Below are 16,988 nucleotides of genomic sequence, written 5' to 3' on the forward strand. Positions count from 1 at the left end.
ATATATAGTTGAAATCATGAGTCAATTGAATCTAGACCACCATGGAAAACCTGGATGCACTGGACGGTCATTTCGTCCTATTGTGAGACTCTTCAGCATTGCGCATCCACGATCCCATTTCGCAAGCTTCGAACCCAGGACCTACCAATCTGGCGCGCGAGCACTTAACCGTCCAGTGCTTCCAGGTTTTCCAAAGTGGTCTAGCTTCAATTGACTCATGATTTCAACTATATATAAAAGATACATGAATGATCAAATATTCTTTGAGAGTTTCATTAATAAATCGAAGATCTTATATCTCCGTCTATCGTAGCATTTATGTTGTAAATTAATGGGTTAACTTTGCAGTGAAATCAATATATTTTTTTTGTCTTTGAAATACTATTTATTTTTAAATAATGATTTGATTTTTATTTACAGTACTTTAATAGAACTAGAATCATTAGTTAGAAAATGTGCCAAAACTGTGGATCTAATTCTTCCATTAGAATGTTTTACAATGTTAAATACAATTAGTGAATTAAGAGCTCATTTATTTTCATTATGTCACCCGATTGATCCAGGAAATACCAGTAATAATATTACAAGATCACATCGTCAACCAGTTAGAAATGCAGTAAGATACATTTTAATACATTTTATGTATTTGGTTCCATTAATTTATATTCTATTCTGAATCGTTGACTGCTTTTAAATATAGAGAATCCCAGAAGGTTACTGATATTGCTCATGCTGCAACCACTGAAAGCACTAGATGAGGATGGGAAATAGGTTGAAGCGGTAATGAAGGTTCATTGAATTAAGTGGCTGGGTCACGTACTATGTATACAAAATCAGAGCCTATATCAGCTTGTAACGATGGATGGTGTAAGAGTAGGTTGGAAGAAAGCTTAGTTACCTACTTCCTTACACCTGTTACCCATCATGAAGGATTTTTGATCTCCCACATGGATTTTCCTACCAACTCTGTCCAGGGCTATCCTTTTTATTTGTTTCCAATTTCTATTCACTCTTTTGATGTCTGCTTCCCGACGAAATGTTTTCCTTGTTGGAGATCTAATTAATCCAGTTAATTGCTAGAATAAAGGGCAAGGAGGAAAGTAAACAGCCTTGTCTAAAACCGGTCCCCACTTAAAATGCGTTTCCAGCTTTCTTCCATGCACCACTCTGGAGTGTATTCGGTCGTATGAATTCCATATGGTGGTGACTACACTTTCAGGTACAGCATATTGTCGAAGAAGGTTCCATCAAACGCTTTCTTATGGTTAATAAAGTTGACATATAATGACAATCTCCATTCAGTAGATTGTTCAACGATGATCCATAGTGTCGTGATTTGGTTTGCGCATGACCAATACTTATGGAATCCGACTTGTTGACCTAAAACTTGGACGTTCACTGAGTCTTTCATCCTGTTCAGCAACAGTTTTGAAAACCTTTCCTAGTACTGATAGTAGTATGTTGCCTCTATAGTTCTCACACTTGCACAGATCTTTCTTTGGTATCTTGATGAAGTATCCTTCTTTCCACTCTGTCAGCACTTGTCCTTCCTTTCATATCTTTCCAAATAGAACGCAAAGTATGTTTGCTGTTACTTCAGTGCTTTCGCTGTTATACTGTCAGGTCCTGCTTCTCTCCTACTCCTGATTTTCTGATGGCCAAGCTGATTTCTTCGATCGTTGATGGAGTGACATCTATAGGAAGGTCTGTGTGTGCTACCTCGATGTCCATTGGGTTCAGTGGGGCTGGTCTGTGGTAGAAAACTGGGGACAGTCGAACCAAGACATTACCTTGGTGGATGAAGTTATTGATTGTTGAAGTGAGCCGTGTATGTAGTTATAGATTACCTGGTTTGGGTCCGTGGAACTATTTCAATTAATGATTGAGTACTTTAGGCAACATAGCTCAGGGTATTTTACAACGGCACAGATGCATTCACTTTCTTTATGTCTTTAGATCCTAAATTTTGACTTTCTAGTTTTCAATGATAATCCAACTTAAATTGAACAGTGATAAAGTTCCCTGGTGAGTTTTGTATGTTACATCGACTGATTCGATTTGAACAACCACCGAAAACCAAGAAGCACTGGAGAGTTATTTCCTTCCAATATGGGGCTATTCAGCAATATGAACCCTCGATGGTACCATGTATTTCATATTAGGAGAAACCACCTGTTTCGTGCTTCGTGGTCTTCAGTTGTCGTCTAACTAATATCTGTTCGTGAAAGAAACTATAGAAAGTTATGTTATTTTGAACATACTTAAGTATATCATTGTTAAGTAGACAAGATTTATTAACTAATCATTTTTTGATACTGTATTTACAGACTCAATTACATATGGAAACTCAAGAATTCTTTGAAAGTGTACAGAAAAATATGATGGTCATTATTGTTGATCATTGTATGATTATTTTGAATGGTGTATTAAAGAAGTTGACAAGATTTGATGAGAATAAGCTATTTTCATCGATTCTTGTATTAACTGTAAGTGAGAAGTTTATGTCGAAACTCATTGTTATTCTATTTGTTCATCTTACGATCTTATGTATGAAAGAAAAATTAAATGTTAAACATAGTTCAAATCATGAGTCAATTGAATCTAAACCACCATGGAAAACCTGGAAGTACTGGACGGCCATTTCGTCCTATTTTGGGACTCCCCAGCTGCCTGCATCCACGATCCCGCCTCGAGATATTCGAACCGAGTGCTTCCAGGTTTTCCATGGTGGTCTAGCTTCAATTGACTCATGATCTCAACTACATAAAATTACTAAAATCTCCACAAAACCCCCTTCTGAAAACTGATGATAGTTGGTCCTCTTTAGAAATTTCGTGATACATTTACAGCTTATACCATAATTTAGATAATAAGGAGGGGGGTTAAAGGGTTATTTACTAAATGGAAACTTTTATCAATCGACAATTCTTAAGATTGCAACCATTATACAATGAAAGCATTATTTTGACTTGAGACACCTGACAAGAACAATCTAACCTGTTTAGTATAACATAAAGGTTTCTCTTCATCTGTAAACAGTCTAAGTTACGAAGAACAAAATGTTTAGAAACAAAGTTTTTGCATAATTTATTTAATGAGATTGAGATGGAAGTGTTAAAACGTAAAGGCATAAGTCAGATTTATAAACTGGCTAATCAGTTGGGCATCGGTTATAATACTGATTAAATGTTCTCAAAGTACACCTGATATTATTCCATTACACTGTGGTACATTCTCTACACATTTCAGTACACTAATAATCATTATAGTCTGCTTAACGTGAATCTATGCAGTATGTATTAATAGGTACAATTTACGTTTTAGTCTTCTATAGACATGATAAAGAGAAGTTCATTCTCATTGCCCGCTTCATGACCTTCATCTTTAATCTTAAAATAACTGTTCGCTATCTGAAATGCTACTCAAGCATATGATCTTAGTTGGGTTTTTTTTTCTAAAACATGAATACAATTTTTAACTATATTACCACTGTTCAATCAACTAGCTAGTAGTCTCGTCTTCTGAAATACATATGGCTAGGATTTGACAGTGTTTTTTTTTAATTTTTCGTCTAAAGATATACACCATCAGTTTTTCATTTTACTTGAGAAATATACAAAACAAATAGATATTTGTTGTTATCATTCTTCTATAGAAACAAAATGATGAAGAAGGTCAAGCCTATGGAACTTTTCTTCATATGAATTTACAAAATTTAAGCGAAAATTTAGTTGATGAAGTTTCTATGCTTTCTATGTTAGAAGTGAGTTGTTTAATGTTTTGTTCAGTGTTTTCTTAATTCAATAGCTAAAACGACTAATTATTACCACAAATTTGAGAAGCAAAACGTGAGTTGAATACTTTTTCATGGAGCATTTTGTATATTTTTTCAAGGTAGTTTCACACTAAGAACTCACAGAAGGTGGAGAACGGTTTTACGGAGGGAGATATTAAACACGTACGGCTTTCGTGTCACTGTTCCAATCGATAATTCGCTGCTCCCTGATTGGCGGTTTATCAAGTCACCCATCAACTAGTCATCCACTCGGCCACAAGTCATAACACACCTGTTCCATTTTACTTCCAGATTCTAATCTATGATGCTCTGACTATTGAACATTTTGCTCTCGAAGCAAATACGTTACCACTGAATCGACTTCTAGTGGTTCATGTTTACAACTGTAATCAATGTTCGTTGAATGGATGTCTTGAATTTCTTTTACACTCTTCCAAGTCGTTAAGATATTGTGTAAATCATCTTCACACCTGTACAAACAGTTTTGACTTCTTGTACAATAAGTCGAGTATTAGATTTTGAAGATGAATCCATTGATAGGTCTGAGAAGCTGCGTCGGTTAAGTTGGCTGAAGCATATTTAATGTACACGTTGCTTTGGTGACTAATTTATAAGTTCATTATAAAATTTCGGATGATGGTCAAGCTAACATATAACATCAGTCTATGAAGTCAATAGAAAGTCCTCATTTTGTGATTGGATTTCATGATATAATCGTAATTTACTATTGAAAGGTAACCTTAAAAGTTATTGGCACAAAACAGTTTATTTTCCTACAGATCTAGAGTTTAATCACAAGCTATGCTTTTTATTTATTGAATTCATGAGCTCACCTTAACTATTTATAGCTTTTAAGCATTGTTCATGATATTTTTTTCACAACATTACCCTTGGAAATCCATGCTTACTGTTTTCAATGAACTGAATTCACTTCAATTTGAAGTCATGGATTCGTACAAATGCACTTTGCTACACATATAAGTAACTCTTAATTTATTACTGGAAAACTGTGAAAAGTAATATTTGTGTCATCAAATATTTTGATGACAATCAAGATTGTACAATGAGGGAACCAGATACTATCTGGAAGACCTCTTTTCGGTATACCTAATTATTACATTTCAATGGACAATAACTTCGTATATTCAAGGAAGAGACAATTTTTATGGAACCAAAAAAGTGATAATCGGAATTTTTAGTATAAAAATCATATATCTGATTATTTTTTAACCATTTCATCAACTCTATGGAATGAAAATACCATGACATAAATGACCTGTTACATAGAGTAAAAGCTAATAATCAGTTAAGGGTTTTAATTGCGCCGCTGATTAGATTGAAGTTTTCATTACCTATTTAGAAGATGTATATATTTAACTCATAGATGTTTAACATTTGAGGAGTATTATTGAAGTATTACAAGGAATAAAATCTCTAAGGAAACTAGCCTTCATCAGATTTATGTATGGAGATGAAATGAAAGTAGAATAATAACCCCATCGCACAAGCAAGTGGTTATCAGGACTCAGCGGCCGAGTGGATAACGCGATGGTGTTTGAAGCGAAAGGTACTGGGTTCGAGTCCCAGAGTGAACATCAACTCTGAGATACAGGTACATCCAGCTGACGAGTCCCATATAGGACGAAACTGGCGTCCTGGATTCCACTGCTAGCCACTATCCATCTTTGTTTACAATGCTTGTGAATTAAGGCTATATTGAGGCAATACGCACAGTATACACATATGACAATTAGAGACTGACCAGTTGCAGTCCTAAAACATCAATGGGAAGATTCAAACAAACAATACTAAGTGAATTTAGATTAATAACCTTTAATAAGAGAAATGGAAAAATTTGAAGATAGCTTTTCACCATAAAATATGGGATATTAGTAAGTCAATACAGTCATATATTATTACTGTTATATATCGAACTTAGATTCTTAGTGTGTCACGTATAACTTGAGTACTCAAACGCTAGAACCTTCCCAAGTCGCAAAAAACGAAGACGGAAGATAAGCGGAAGGAATGTTATCCAAAATAGTGTTAATTGTGATACAAAACTGTCAGGTATTTATAGTTTTTAGTAAAAACGAAATCATCATTATGGTTATCCAATCCACACACGGGGGGTTATTAGCATTGTCCAATATGGAAGCTACACGTAGTGATTCTGGAATATTCTTCCAAAGGCTGATCGGATGAAATATGTTCGGCTCCTTCTGAGCTTCTTCAACTTCACCTGTGGACCGTCCTCACAATCACATTATAAGGAAGTGGACTATTGATAAAAATAAATTCCCTATTGAAAAGTCATAGATTCAAGCATCACTTCATTTCTGTAACTTTGAACAATCGATTAAAATACTAGCCATCACAAAACGTGTAGGTTTAAGTAGAATAAACAAATATATACATGATTATAATCAGAAGGGGTTTTGTGGAGATTTAGTATTTTCATAGTTGAAAAGCGTGAGTCAATTTGAGCTAGACCACTGCTGAGGAGTCCCACAATAGGACGAAAGGGCCGTACAGTACTTCCAGGTTTTCCCTGGGGGGCTAGATAACATTACTCACGCTTTCATATACACGATTAGCTAGTTACAACAAATATACACAGTAGGATCAGTTAGGAATGAAAAATAGAGTACTCGAAATCGAACGAGATACTTCTTATTGACAGTTATTTTAATAAGACAATTCTGTAACACATATCATGTTTACAGTAAAAGATTTATTAACCACGTTTGGCATTTCGATGACACTTATTCTCTATCTGAAATTGAAATTCACATTGTCGTAGATTAAACATCATTCTACCATTATTACTAATGAAAGCCTAATTATTGATAAAGAAATATGATGTAGCATTGAACGGACTCAATGAGGTACTGATGTGTATTAATACCAACCGTTTTAATGTACTATTTTACACAGTTCAATTGTCTACAAATTTGATTCTATCGAAGTATAACTTTCTATTTTAACTTATAGATATGGTATACACGTCAAATGAAAGCGATTTACGATTGGTTAATTCAACGTAAAAGTATTCTACTTCATCCGCATCAAATTAAATGTCTTTCAATTATTGTTAAAGTACGTGAAATATTTTGAATTATATTATTTATTTGACTTTTAAAAGTACTTCCTTGAAATTACATTAAAAGAAGAATCTTACTATTTGAAGGATTCAATCTAAATAATTCCTGAGATAATATTAACTGGTCTCCTAGTTATAAACTCATGTTCTTCTGGTTCTATTGTAATGAACAAGAACACGACTAGGGATAATTGAATGTATGTAAGCACAAATTACAGACTATCTCACTGAATTCTGATAACCATACAGCAAACAGTTAATTTGCAAAATAACAACCAAATGTCCCAATCTTCACTGTTCCTTCTGTAAATATCAGTCCGTCTTCTCTAACTTCATTGTTCATGCACTTTCCTACCATTTGCGCTTCATTTTAGTTCTTTCCTTATAGGTCTTCTGCCAAAATACATTCAATGTCTGACCATCACTATATACTACTTATGAGGATATAAATAGACCACACCACACTATCGATCAAGTTCTAATGTAGTCACTAGTCTAACCGAATCAGGATTGCAATGTATTGCGTGTATCATTTTTATTTAATGTGCATGAATGATGAAAACACGGAAATAGTATGTTAAGAGTTAGATAAATAGTATTAACAATGAAATATTGATGAGTTGTAATTAATTTGTGAACCTTCAGTTGCAAGCAACCCCTTAGCAAGTAGAGGTTTATATATCAGACTTTAGTTCATAATGTTTGCTCTAGGGGGTATTGACAATATTCGTTTGCCTAAACTGAACTAGATGTGAACGGGTTTCAAATCTACGAACAATCGATTGAAACTAAGAACTTGACCACCAGGTTGCCACATCACTTTCCGTAGATGGATCCCCAAGCTCAAGTTTACATTTTTTCTGTTAGGGTTTGTTTGTTCCCATTGTTGATATTCAGGACTACAATTAATCGGTCTTCTTTGGTATATGTGTCGTTCCGATATTGCCATTTAGCCAAAAGTTGTTATTAAGTTGGATAGTGACCAGAATAAAAATGCAGGGAGTGCATTTTATCTGACTTCTCGCTTGTTAGTCGGTTGTAGCTGCATCCTAGTGTTGACGTCTTCCCTGAGACACAAACCCAACATATCGTTTCAAACCCCAATTAACATTGCTTATATAAGTAATAATCTACGGAATCCATTCATCATGTCCATCAACTAACTATATACTCTTACGTTACTTTTTTTGTTTTGCAGAAAATTTTCAGTGCCTTTGAATTGCAAGGCTTGCCTAAAAATGTATTAAATACTATTGTATATCAAACAGTTATTCAAAGAATTCAGGTGAGCACGAGAACATACAATGGATATATCATGATAATAAAATAAATATGACTACTAAATAGTGCATCATAGTGTTAAGTGATTGAAGGTATTCGGTAGAAAACAATGCTGAACCTGTAAAATAGGACGATACTGATGCTGCCTGTGAGACTAAGACCCACATTACCCAGTTTTAAGATATGAAACGTGACCATTGAGCTACTCTGGCCGCAACTGACCAGTAAAAATAGATTATTTACATGGGGTTGGTTACCGAGTAGTGACCAATCAGTTGTAGTGCAGTACAGTAGTAGTTAATTTGTAGAAAAAGCAGACAATACGATTAGAATGGAACAAATCAATGCGGTCCAACGTGAAATATACTTAGTTACAAGTAAGTAATTGTAGTTTATAACAATATCAACCTTCTTATCAGCAGTAATCAAAACCTACAAAAACTTTGTAGCAAATACAAAAGTTTATTTCGTAGAGTTTATCAGTATGGGGTTGTTAGTCAGTCAGTCAGCTACAACGTAGGACCAGGCACATATATGCATCGGTCCAAGTTGCCATATCTCGTTAGCACAACAAGATCAACACCGGATTCATAGTAGTTAATTTAGTGGTGGTGGTAGTATATAAATTATAGGTTGTATATAAGGATATAGTATAGGAAGGAAGAAAGTTATGAAGCAATTTTAATCTCAAGGTTTAAGGGAAGATAAAGAGTGTATGGGGTTGTGGAGGTTACTGTGTTTTTATTAAGACCATGAAACGATCAGTGTTAGACCACCATTAGAGCCTGTAAGAACTAGATGACCGTTTTGTCTTAGTATGGGACTTCATCAGCAGTGTTCAACCAAGATTTCTCACGCGGGATTCGAATCCAGGACATGAGGTGTGAATGTCGAACTTCAAACAATCCAATACATCGCTCGACCATCTTCCACTGTCTTCGGTGGGTAAATGCCTCAAATCCGACACGGTTGAACTCCACTGGTCACGGTTTCTCACTAGGACTGTGAGAATCACCTCTCGGAGCTAATCATTAATGAGCTCATGATAACTACAGTATAGGGTTGTGGAGCATCTAATTGTTTAGTATGCTTAACATACAAACTGTGTTTTAAGATTTAGCATAATTCAGTAATTTTTAATCCGTACTGTAGTACCCTTGAAAACTAGAAAGCACTGGATTATTGCTTTGCTACAATTTGTAATTACTCAACGGTATCTCATATAACCGCATAGGATATAAAATCCGGGATATCAACAGTGAATAAGAAATATTCATGCCAGTGAGCTTAAATTCAGTGGACCGGTTATTTAATATAAATATACTGACGAAAATATGAACTAGAATCTAGAGAGTTAATAAGAAGTAACTGTTCACACAAACAATAATTACACCATACCATGAAGTCGAGTAAATTGAAATGGAAATCGATCAGCAATGCAGATTATGTATATGATGCACATAAGCTAAAAACTAAGCTATTGCGTTATAGGCAATATAAGATGTAGCATAAGTATGGATTCATTTGAAGTCCTATAATTTACATCTCATTAAAGATATCAAAATAATAGTAATATCAATCAATGATAGAAAAAAAGCCATAAACAGAGAATGTAATGCAAAAAAAGAAAAAAAAAGAAATTAATGAATAAAATTTATTAAAACCAGACTATTGTCATTGTTGTATATATCATCAAATCATGGATATTGTATAGCATATTATCATGAATAAAATCATGAGTCAATTGAAGCTAGACCACTATGGAAAACCTGGACGGCCCTTTCCTCCTATTACGGGACTCCTTAGCAGTGCGCATGCACGATCCCGCACTCGCGAGATTCGAACCTGGAACATACCAGTCTCGCGCCAGAACCCTTAACCGATAGACCACTGAGCCGGCATCCAACGGTGTTAATATCTAACTTCAACCAATCCATGAAGTTTGAACAGCCGTTCACCAATTGTCTTCAGTGAGTTGTTATCTCACAACAGACGTGGTTGAACTCCACTGGTCACTGCTTCCCACTAGAACTCCAGGACATGTATCTTGAAGTCAGTCACTAGTGAGCATATGATTATAATCAGAAGAGGTTTTGTGGAGATTTTAGTAGTCTATCGGTTAAGTGCTCTGGCGCGAGACTGGTAGGTCCTGGGTTCGAATCTCGCGAGTGCGGGATCGTGGATGAGCACTGCTGAGGAGTCCCACAATAGGACGAAACGGCTGTCCAGTGCTTCCAGGTTTTCGATGGTGGTCTAGCTTCAATTGACTCATGATTTCAACTATATAACATAAATAATCAAATAATTGAATACATCTTCATAACAATTTATATTTTATTCAATAGGTTGAAGAAACAACACAATGTGTTAAAAAAGAATCTAGATCTAGTGGAAGTTTATCAAGTTCCACAAATCGTAATAAATTATTAAGTAATCTTGGTGAAAGTTTAACATCATTTACTGGAAGTCCTATATTTCATCGATCCTAACATAATGTAGTATTATTTTTGTACTACAAGTTAGGTAAACAATATGGGAAAAAAACTATATTTTGTTGTGCATTTGATAAATTTCTGTATAGTTTACATTATAAAACATAAACAAACAAGATTGAACAGTAATACACTAAGTCTTTCATTCAATAATCAGAAATTGTACTATTTTTCTATAAAATAAATAAGAGAATTATATATATATAAATAAATTAATTATATGGAATAATATACTACTTTATTTATTTTATAAGTAGGAAGTTGATTTTAAATTAAACAAGTTGAATAATAATAATTCACTTAGTATTGTTTGTTTGAATAGGACAAAACGCGCGTCCTGGATTCCACTGCTAGCCACTATCCATCTTTGCTTACGAAGTTGAATAATAGTAATAACAGTTACATTTTTTTAAAAACTAAAATAAATGGTTCGAATAATTTTTTCTGGTTAGCGTTTTTTCTAGCGAGTTGGTTTTCTACGGGATGAGGTCGCTAACCCCATGCTCAACCGTCCTCCTTTATCCGGGCTTGGAACTGACAGTAGTTCCCGGAAGAGCTACAAACGGCGTCAATAAACATATTTTTTTGGTTATATTCCAATGAGTAGAATAATTGTATTCTTGACGTTTCGTAACTTACTGTAAGCTACTTCTTTGGAGTAGTGGCTAACAGTAAGTTACGATACGTCAGAAATAAAAATTTTCTACTCATTGGGGTGTAACAATAATATGTTTATCATGAACTCACTACCCAATGATCAATTTATTTAAAACTATCACGTCCAACCTTGATATTGATACCTACAATATATATATATATATATATATATATTTATATATATATATATCAGATGGTTGATAATGACTTATAAGTGTGCGTCATTTATGGCGTAGGCGAGATATCTGTCCACTAACCAAAAGACGGGTTCACTGTGCTGCACTTCATTCTGTCCTACTTTATGGCAGTGAAACATGGCCGATAAGAGTAGAAGATATTCGTAGGCTACTAGTATTCGATCATAGGTGTCTTCGACGCATTGCTCGTATATCCTGGGACCACCGGGTAAGTAATGCAGATGTTAGCAAACGGGTACTAGGTAAGGATGGCAAATCGATTGATGAAGTAGTGAAACTTCATGAGTTGAGATGGCTGGGACATGTGTTACGTATGCCCAACCACCGACTGCCCCGACGTGCAATGCTTCATGGTGTAGGAGTAGGTTGGAAGAAAGCTAGGGGCGGTCAGACCAAAACGTGGCACAAATCCATGAAGTCACTGACAATTGGACCGAGCCATTTTGGTAGATGTAGACTACCTGGTTGGGATTCGCGAGATGATAGCAATCGATGGTTAGAGACCTTGAATGACATGGCTCAAAATCGTTTGCAATAACGAAGGTGCATCCACTCTTTGTATTCTCCCAAATTCTAATCTTCTGAATTCTTCATGTCTCTATCTGTTTTCCGTTTTCAAATTTATTTCACTGGATTATGCTCCTTCAATAACATCTTCAAACCCTAATCTTTCACATTAATGCTTATACTCTTACTACTTCTACCACTATGGGATTTGAATCGACAACTTCATCTCTGTGCTAACGTGGTGTGGCAACTCGAACTGATGTACGTACGTACGAAGTTCTATGTTGTGACTGGCTGATGAGCTGTTAAAATTAGTCATTGATAACAGTGATTTATTTTATACGATGATTCTCAATAAATGTTGTAGTGTAATAGTAAACTTTAGTTAAATGAAATTCAATCAATCAATTGTGGAACTTGAATTACGTTTGAAATTTTAATATAGGCTATACTGTCACCTACATTAAGTCGTTCATGAAATTTAACGGAGTTGTTTTCGAGAATTAACATTTATACGTAGGGTTAGAAGGGAAGCATAACACTGAAGTACTAGATTTTGGATTGAAATAATTTTTTCAAGTTAAATGGATTGTAACAACTTTTTTCAAGAAAGAGCTGCAAAATTGACTGTGAGATTTTCAACAGGTTAATCTATGTTCATATCATAAGAAATACGTAGGACTTTTTCTAATGTCTCACTCAGTCGTAATGATTGTAGAATGCGACACATATGCGGATCAGTTTTTTTCGCATACCATGCCAGCACAGTGAAATGAAAGGAACCATCAGGATAAATCCCTGAGTTTATTTATTTTATTTATTTAAACACATATATATTGGTACAAAAGGGCACCAGATACATATGCGCCACACAAAATAATGAAAGTAGGAAGAGAAGGGATGAAAAGATAAGGCGGACTGAGATGTACAACCAGAAGACTCTTTCAGTTAAGAAAGTTAGAACCACTCTTTATGTAGAAAGTAAAAGAAGGTTACAGCAGGTTCGCCACTGGCTTCTATTCTGAGCCATATCTGATAACGTCTCTAGCCACTGTTTTGCACCATCTCTCGGACCCCAGCCAGGGAGTCGTGAAGGACCAACAGAAGCTAGCCCTTTGCAGCTCTCTTTCATGCCACGACACCATGTCATACACTGACCTCCTCTCCGCTTTTTCCAACCAGTCCCAGAGTCGGCAAATAATGCACGACGTGGAAGTCTCTGGGACGACATTCGTAAAACATGTCCAAGCCACCGAAGTCGATGTTTCAAGATGGTGACACCAATTGAATTATCGTCTCGGCGCCCGAACACATGATGCTGAACCTCTGCATTACTAACATGGTGTTGCCACTGAATGTCAGCAATCCTTCGGAGACAACGATGATCGAACACAGAGAGACGTCTAACATCCTCAACTCGGAGAGGCCAGGTTTCACAAGCATAGAGCAAAACTGCTCTCACCGACGCGTTGTCGATCCGACCTTTTACAGCCAGACTAACATCACGAAGGCGCCAAAGATGGCCCAGATTGGCGTAAGTCGCTCTGGCTTTCATTATACGTGCATCAATCTCATCACTCACGCCACCACCAGCACTTATGTAGCTACCTAGATACACGAACTTCTCTACTACTTCAATCTGCTCACCATCCAGGGTGAGTACAGGATTAGAATCCTGCCAGTCTTGTAGGAGTACTTTGCACTTGGAGGGTGCAAGGCACATGTCGTACCTGCGGACACTGATTGCCAACTGATTAAGTGCGGATTGCATGCCTAGGGCATTATCGCACAGTAAGACAATATCATCCGCATACTCAAGGTCGAGAAGTCGTTCTCCAGGCAGCAGATCCACACCGCCATTACTTACATCCATCAGAGCTGTTTCCAGGATGTCGTCGATGGCAAAGTTGAAGAGGAATGGTGAGATTGGGCAACCCTGTCTAACCCCACTGCTCGAATGAAACAAGGGAGAAAGGTGGTTGTATGCCCTCACTCTAACTGAGGTGTTCGTATACAGGGCCTTTAAGATGTTAATGAACTTCTCAGGCACACCCTTCTTCAATAGACAATCCCAGAGAACAGTCCTGTCCAACGAATCCAAGGCAACCCTGATATCAAGAAACACTACGATTGTTGGCCTGCGATAAGTATGACGGTGTTCTAACATTTGGCGGAGGGTGAAGATGTGATCAATGCATCCTCGACCAGAACGAAAACCAGCCTGCTCCTCGCGAGTCAATCGTTCTCGGGTTTTAAACAACCTACGAAGAATGACAGAAGCCAATAGTTTGGACGCAATCGGAAATAGACTTATCCCCCGATAGTTGTTACAGGAACAACATGAACCCTTTTTAAAGATAGGGACGACTATTGACTCATTCCATGATGTTGGAACACTTTCTTGCTCCCAAACCTTTGCAAACAACACAGTCAGTTCCTTAGCCAGAAAGTCACCACCATCTTTAAAAAGAGCCGGAGTTAAGTCATCTGGGCCCGGTGATTTGTAGCGCTTCAAGAGTTGGAGTTCCTTGCGGACTTCCGCCTCGTTTAGTGGATCAGTCGTCACCGGCCATGGGGGGCAGGACAAACTGGTTGATGTTGCCGGAGCAGCAGGCCAGTTGAACTGCCCTTCGAAAAATTCCGCCCATCGTCCAAAACGTCAAGAGATGTTAGTGCGAACGTTGAAGGAAGCCAGCTTGAACGGCGTACGTGGTTTCAGAAAGACTGCTTCAGTATTCGTAATCGGTGGAAGCATTCACTTACAACCAGACAGTGACTGGAGATCGTTTAGATAGGACAGAGTTTCCACAATGGGCGAGCTACTGCATAAATTGGAAAGGAAGGATACACAATTTGGGAATAAAGGGAGTGAAAAAGCGACGTACTAAATAATAGTAATAATAATAATAATGGTAATAATAATAATAGTGTTGTAGAACATCAACGTTGATGTTCTATGTCGAAATGATTGGGGGCCTACTATAGTTAGACGAGAATGGTGACGAACCAACTAACGCTGAAGTCACACCTCGCGACCGGCCCTTACGTGGTTTGAACCATCGACGCATCAAAGGATCATGGACGCTATGGAGACTGTACAACACAAAGGACGTTATTACAAGAATATATTAGTTAAGGTACAACCACGGAAGTACAGAAGTGAGAGAACAACCACTGCCGCGTGGGCCAGTCCATGGCATATCTTTGATTGATGCGCGTTGACTATCCTTGACTTTGACAGGGATCAATGATCTGTTCGATATTCAGTGACCCTACAATACTCCCCCACCAGATTCAACGACCGTTTGAATCGATACTAAACATGTTGGGAGTAGTCGTGCGCCGGAGGTCGCCAGACGATTAATATGAATCCTCTGGGTATTGCTGAGCTGTAAAAGAAATGGAAAGGAGGCTGCAGAAACTGATCGGGAAACTACGAGTAATAACACGTAACAAGGACGTTGGTTGAACGTTAAGCGATCAACCATAGAAATAATAGAAAAAGAAGCATTTTGGAGTTTTATCAAGTCGCGTTGAAAAATATAGCTATGATAAGTGGTTGAGTTCCTCAGATGAGAAACGTTGAGTCCGCTGCAAAAGTAGTGATGTCACAGTGATAGTACGATAAGTGTATTATCAAATGATGCCGATGTTTGTACTGCTCTAGGTACAAAGTAGAAAGTCAGTGAGTGTCGTTGACAACTGTTCGTAAGCGTCAATTTCTAGTTATATCTAGATTTAACAGACTAACTGTAAGTACAGAAGTATAACCGTGAAGATAAGTCGTGGTTTCCTTGTGCGAAGCTTTTGATCAACTTGCAGTCAGTTTGGAAAAACTGATAACTGCTGTGAAAATCAATATGGGTCGAAGAATACAGAGCGAGAGCGAAAGGTGGCACGATGAAATCTCTAAAAGATGATAAACGGTGAGTGCTGAACATGTGTTTGATGAGTGAACCGAAAAATGTCGAAAAGAACATAAGAAACCAAGAGTGTCACTCTGGACTCATGTCAATGATATCGGTGAAAAATGCTGTCAGTGTTGGGGTCGAGACGACAATGTCGTTGTCATTTTGCAGGAGATGCGCTCGACTGCGTAAACCGATGATTCGCGTGAATGAGTGTCGTCAAACCACCAATTGAACTGAACAGGCTTTAGATCGTCGAGTAGTTGAACAGCCGATTGATGTACCGAAACATCTATTAGGTAACAGCCACGCGGAAACAATACTTTATAAGATGAAAAAATATGACGTCGAATTTGAATAACTACAATAGTTCGGATGTGTTGTAATGTCACATCGAAGTAACATCATTTCGTATACTGACAATTGTACTGAACGTTCGTTTGGGAATTGTTTATGTAGCAATTGGATGTGCAGTAGCAAACATATACGAAGACTATCGTGGGGTTCGTGGAGAATTTCAGAGGACGTTTAGATATTTTCCAAACCCGTATTGCGTGTGAATAAGCCGAAGACAGAATTAAAGTGACTTTCGTGCAATAAGGAAATCGAGCCATGATTTACCGTGTGAGATAACAGCAAATACAAAGCGCATAGTAAACATTAATTTAAATGGTAACCACCAATGTAACTAAAGTTTAGGTTTAGACAACGTGATCGTTTCGTAAAAAAGCATATTATCTAGCGCTAAGTGACATCAAGTACGACGAAGTGTCTCATTAAGACATGGACTAAGATTGCCCGTGTACATGAAATACGTTTTTTCGGAATATGTTGACATACGAGTCATAAATGTACGTAGGTTCGACTAAAATTTGACTGCAGTGACAGAATGTATGACTACTCTAAGTGAAAGTAGCCGCGAAATGTTATTAGACAACATAAACATTATACGAAATTAACTAACACAGTTATGAAACTCGCCTGGGTTACTCTTGCTCCCAAGTAATTGAAAGTTGTTGGTTAAATTCGTAGATTAACGAAGAATTG

The 16,988-nt window shown here is 36.9% G+C and overlaps 1 protein-coding gene and 1 non-coding gene across 2 annotated transcripts; both read left to right on the forward strand.

Moving 5' to 3' along the window:
• Positions 1-499: 499 nt before the first annotated feature.
• On the forward strand, positions 500-10,610 carry Smp_212090 (putative calcium-dependent activator protein for secretion; the record flags this gene model as incomplete). Its single annotated transcript, XM_018795545.1, has 6 exons — positions 500-616; positions 2,328-2,486; positions 3,656-3,763; positions 6,791-6,895; positions 8,098-8,184; positions 10,557-10,610. 6 exons carry the CDS (start codon positions 500-502, stop codon positions 10,608-10,610), a joined length of 630 nt encoding a protein of 209 aa, XP_018649847.1.
• On the forward strand, positions 5,322-5,388 carry Smp_tRNA_00338_Gln_TTG.1.1. Its single transcript has one exon. It is a non-coding gene (tRNA).
• Positions 10,611-16,988: the final 6,378 nt, after the last annotated feature.

The sequence above is a fragment of the Schistosoma mansoni genome, chromosome 2, assembly GCF_000237925.1.
Source record: "Schistosoma mansoni strain Puerto Rico chromosome 2, complete genome".
In the NCBI taxonomy this organism is placed as follows: domain Eukaryota; kingdom Metazoa; phylum Platyhelminthes; class Trematoda; order Strigeidida; family Schistosomatidae; genus Schistosoma; species Schistosoma mansoni.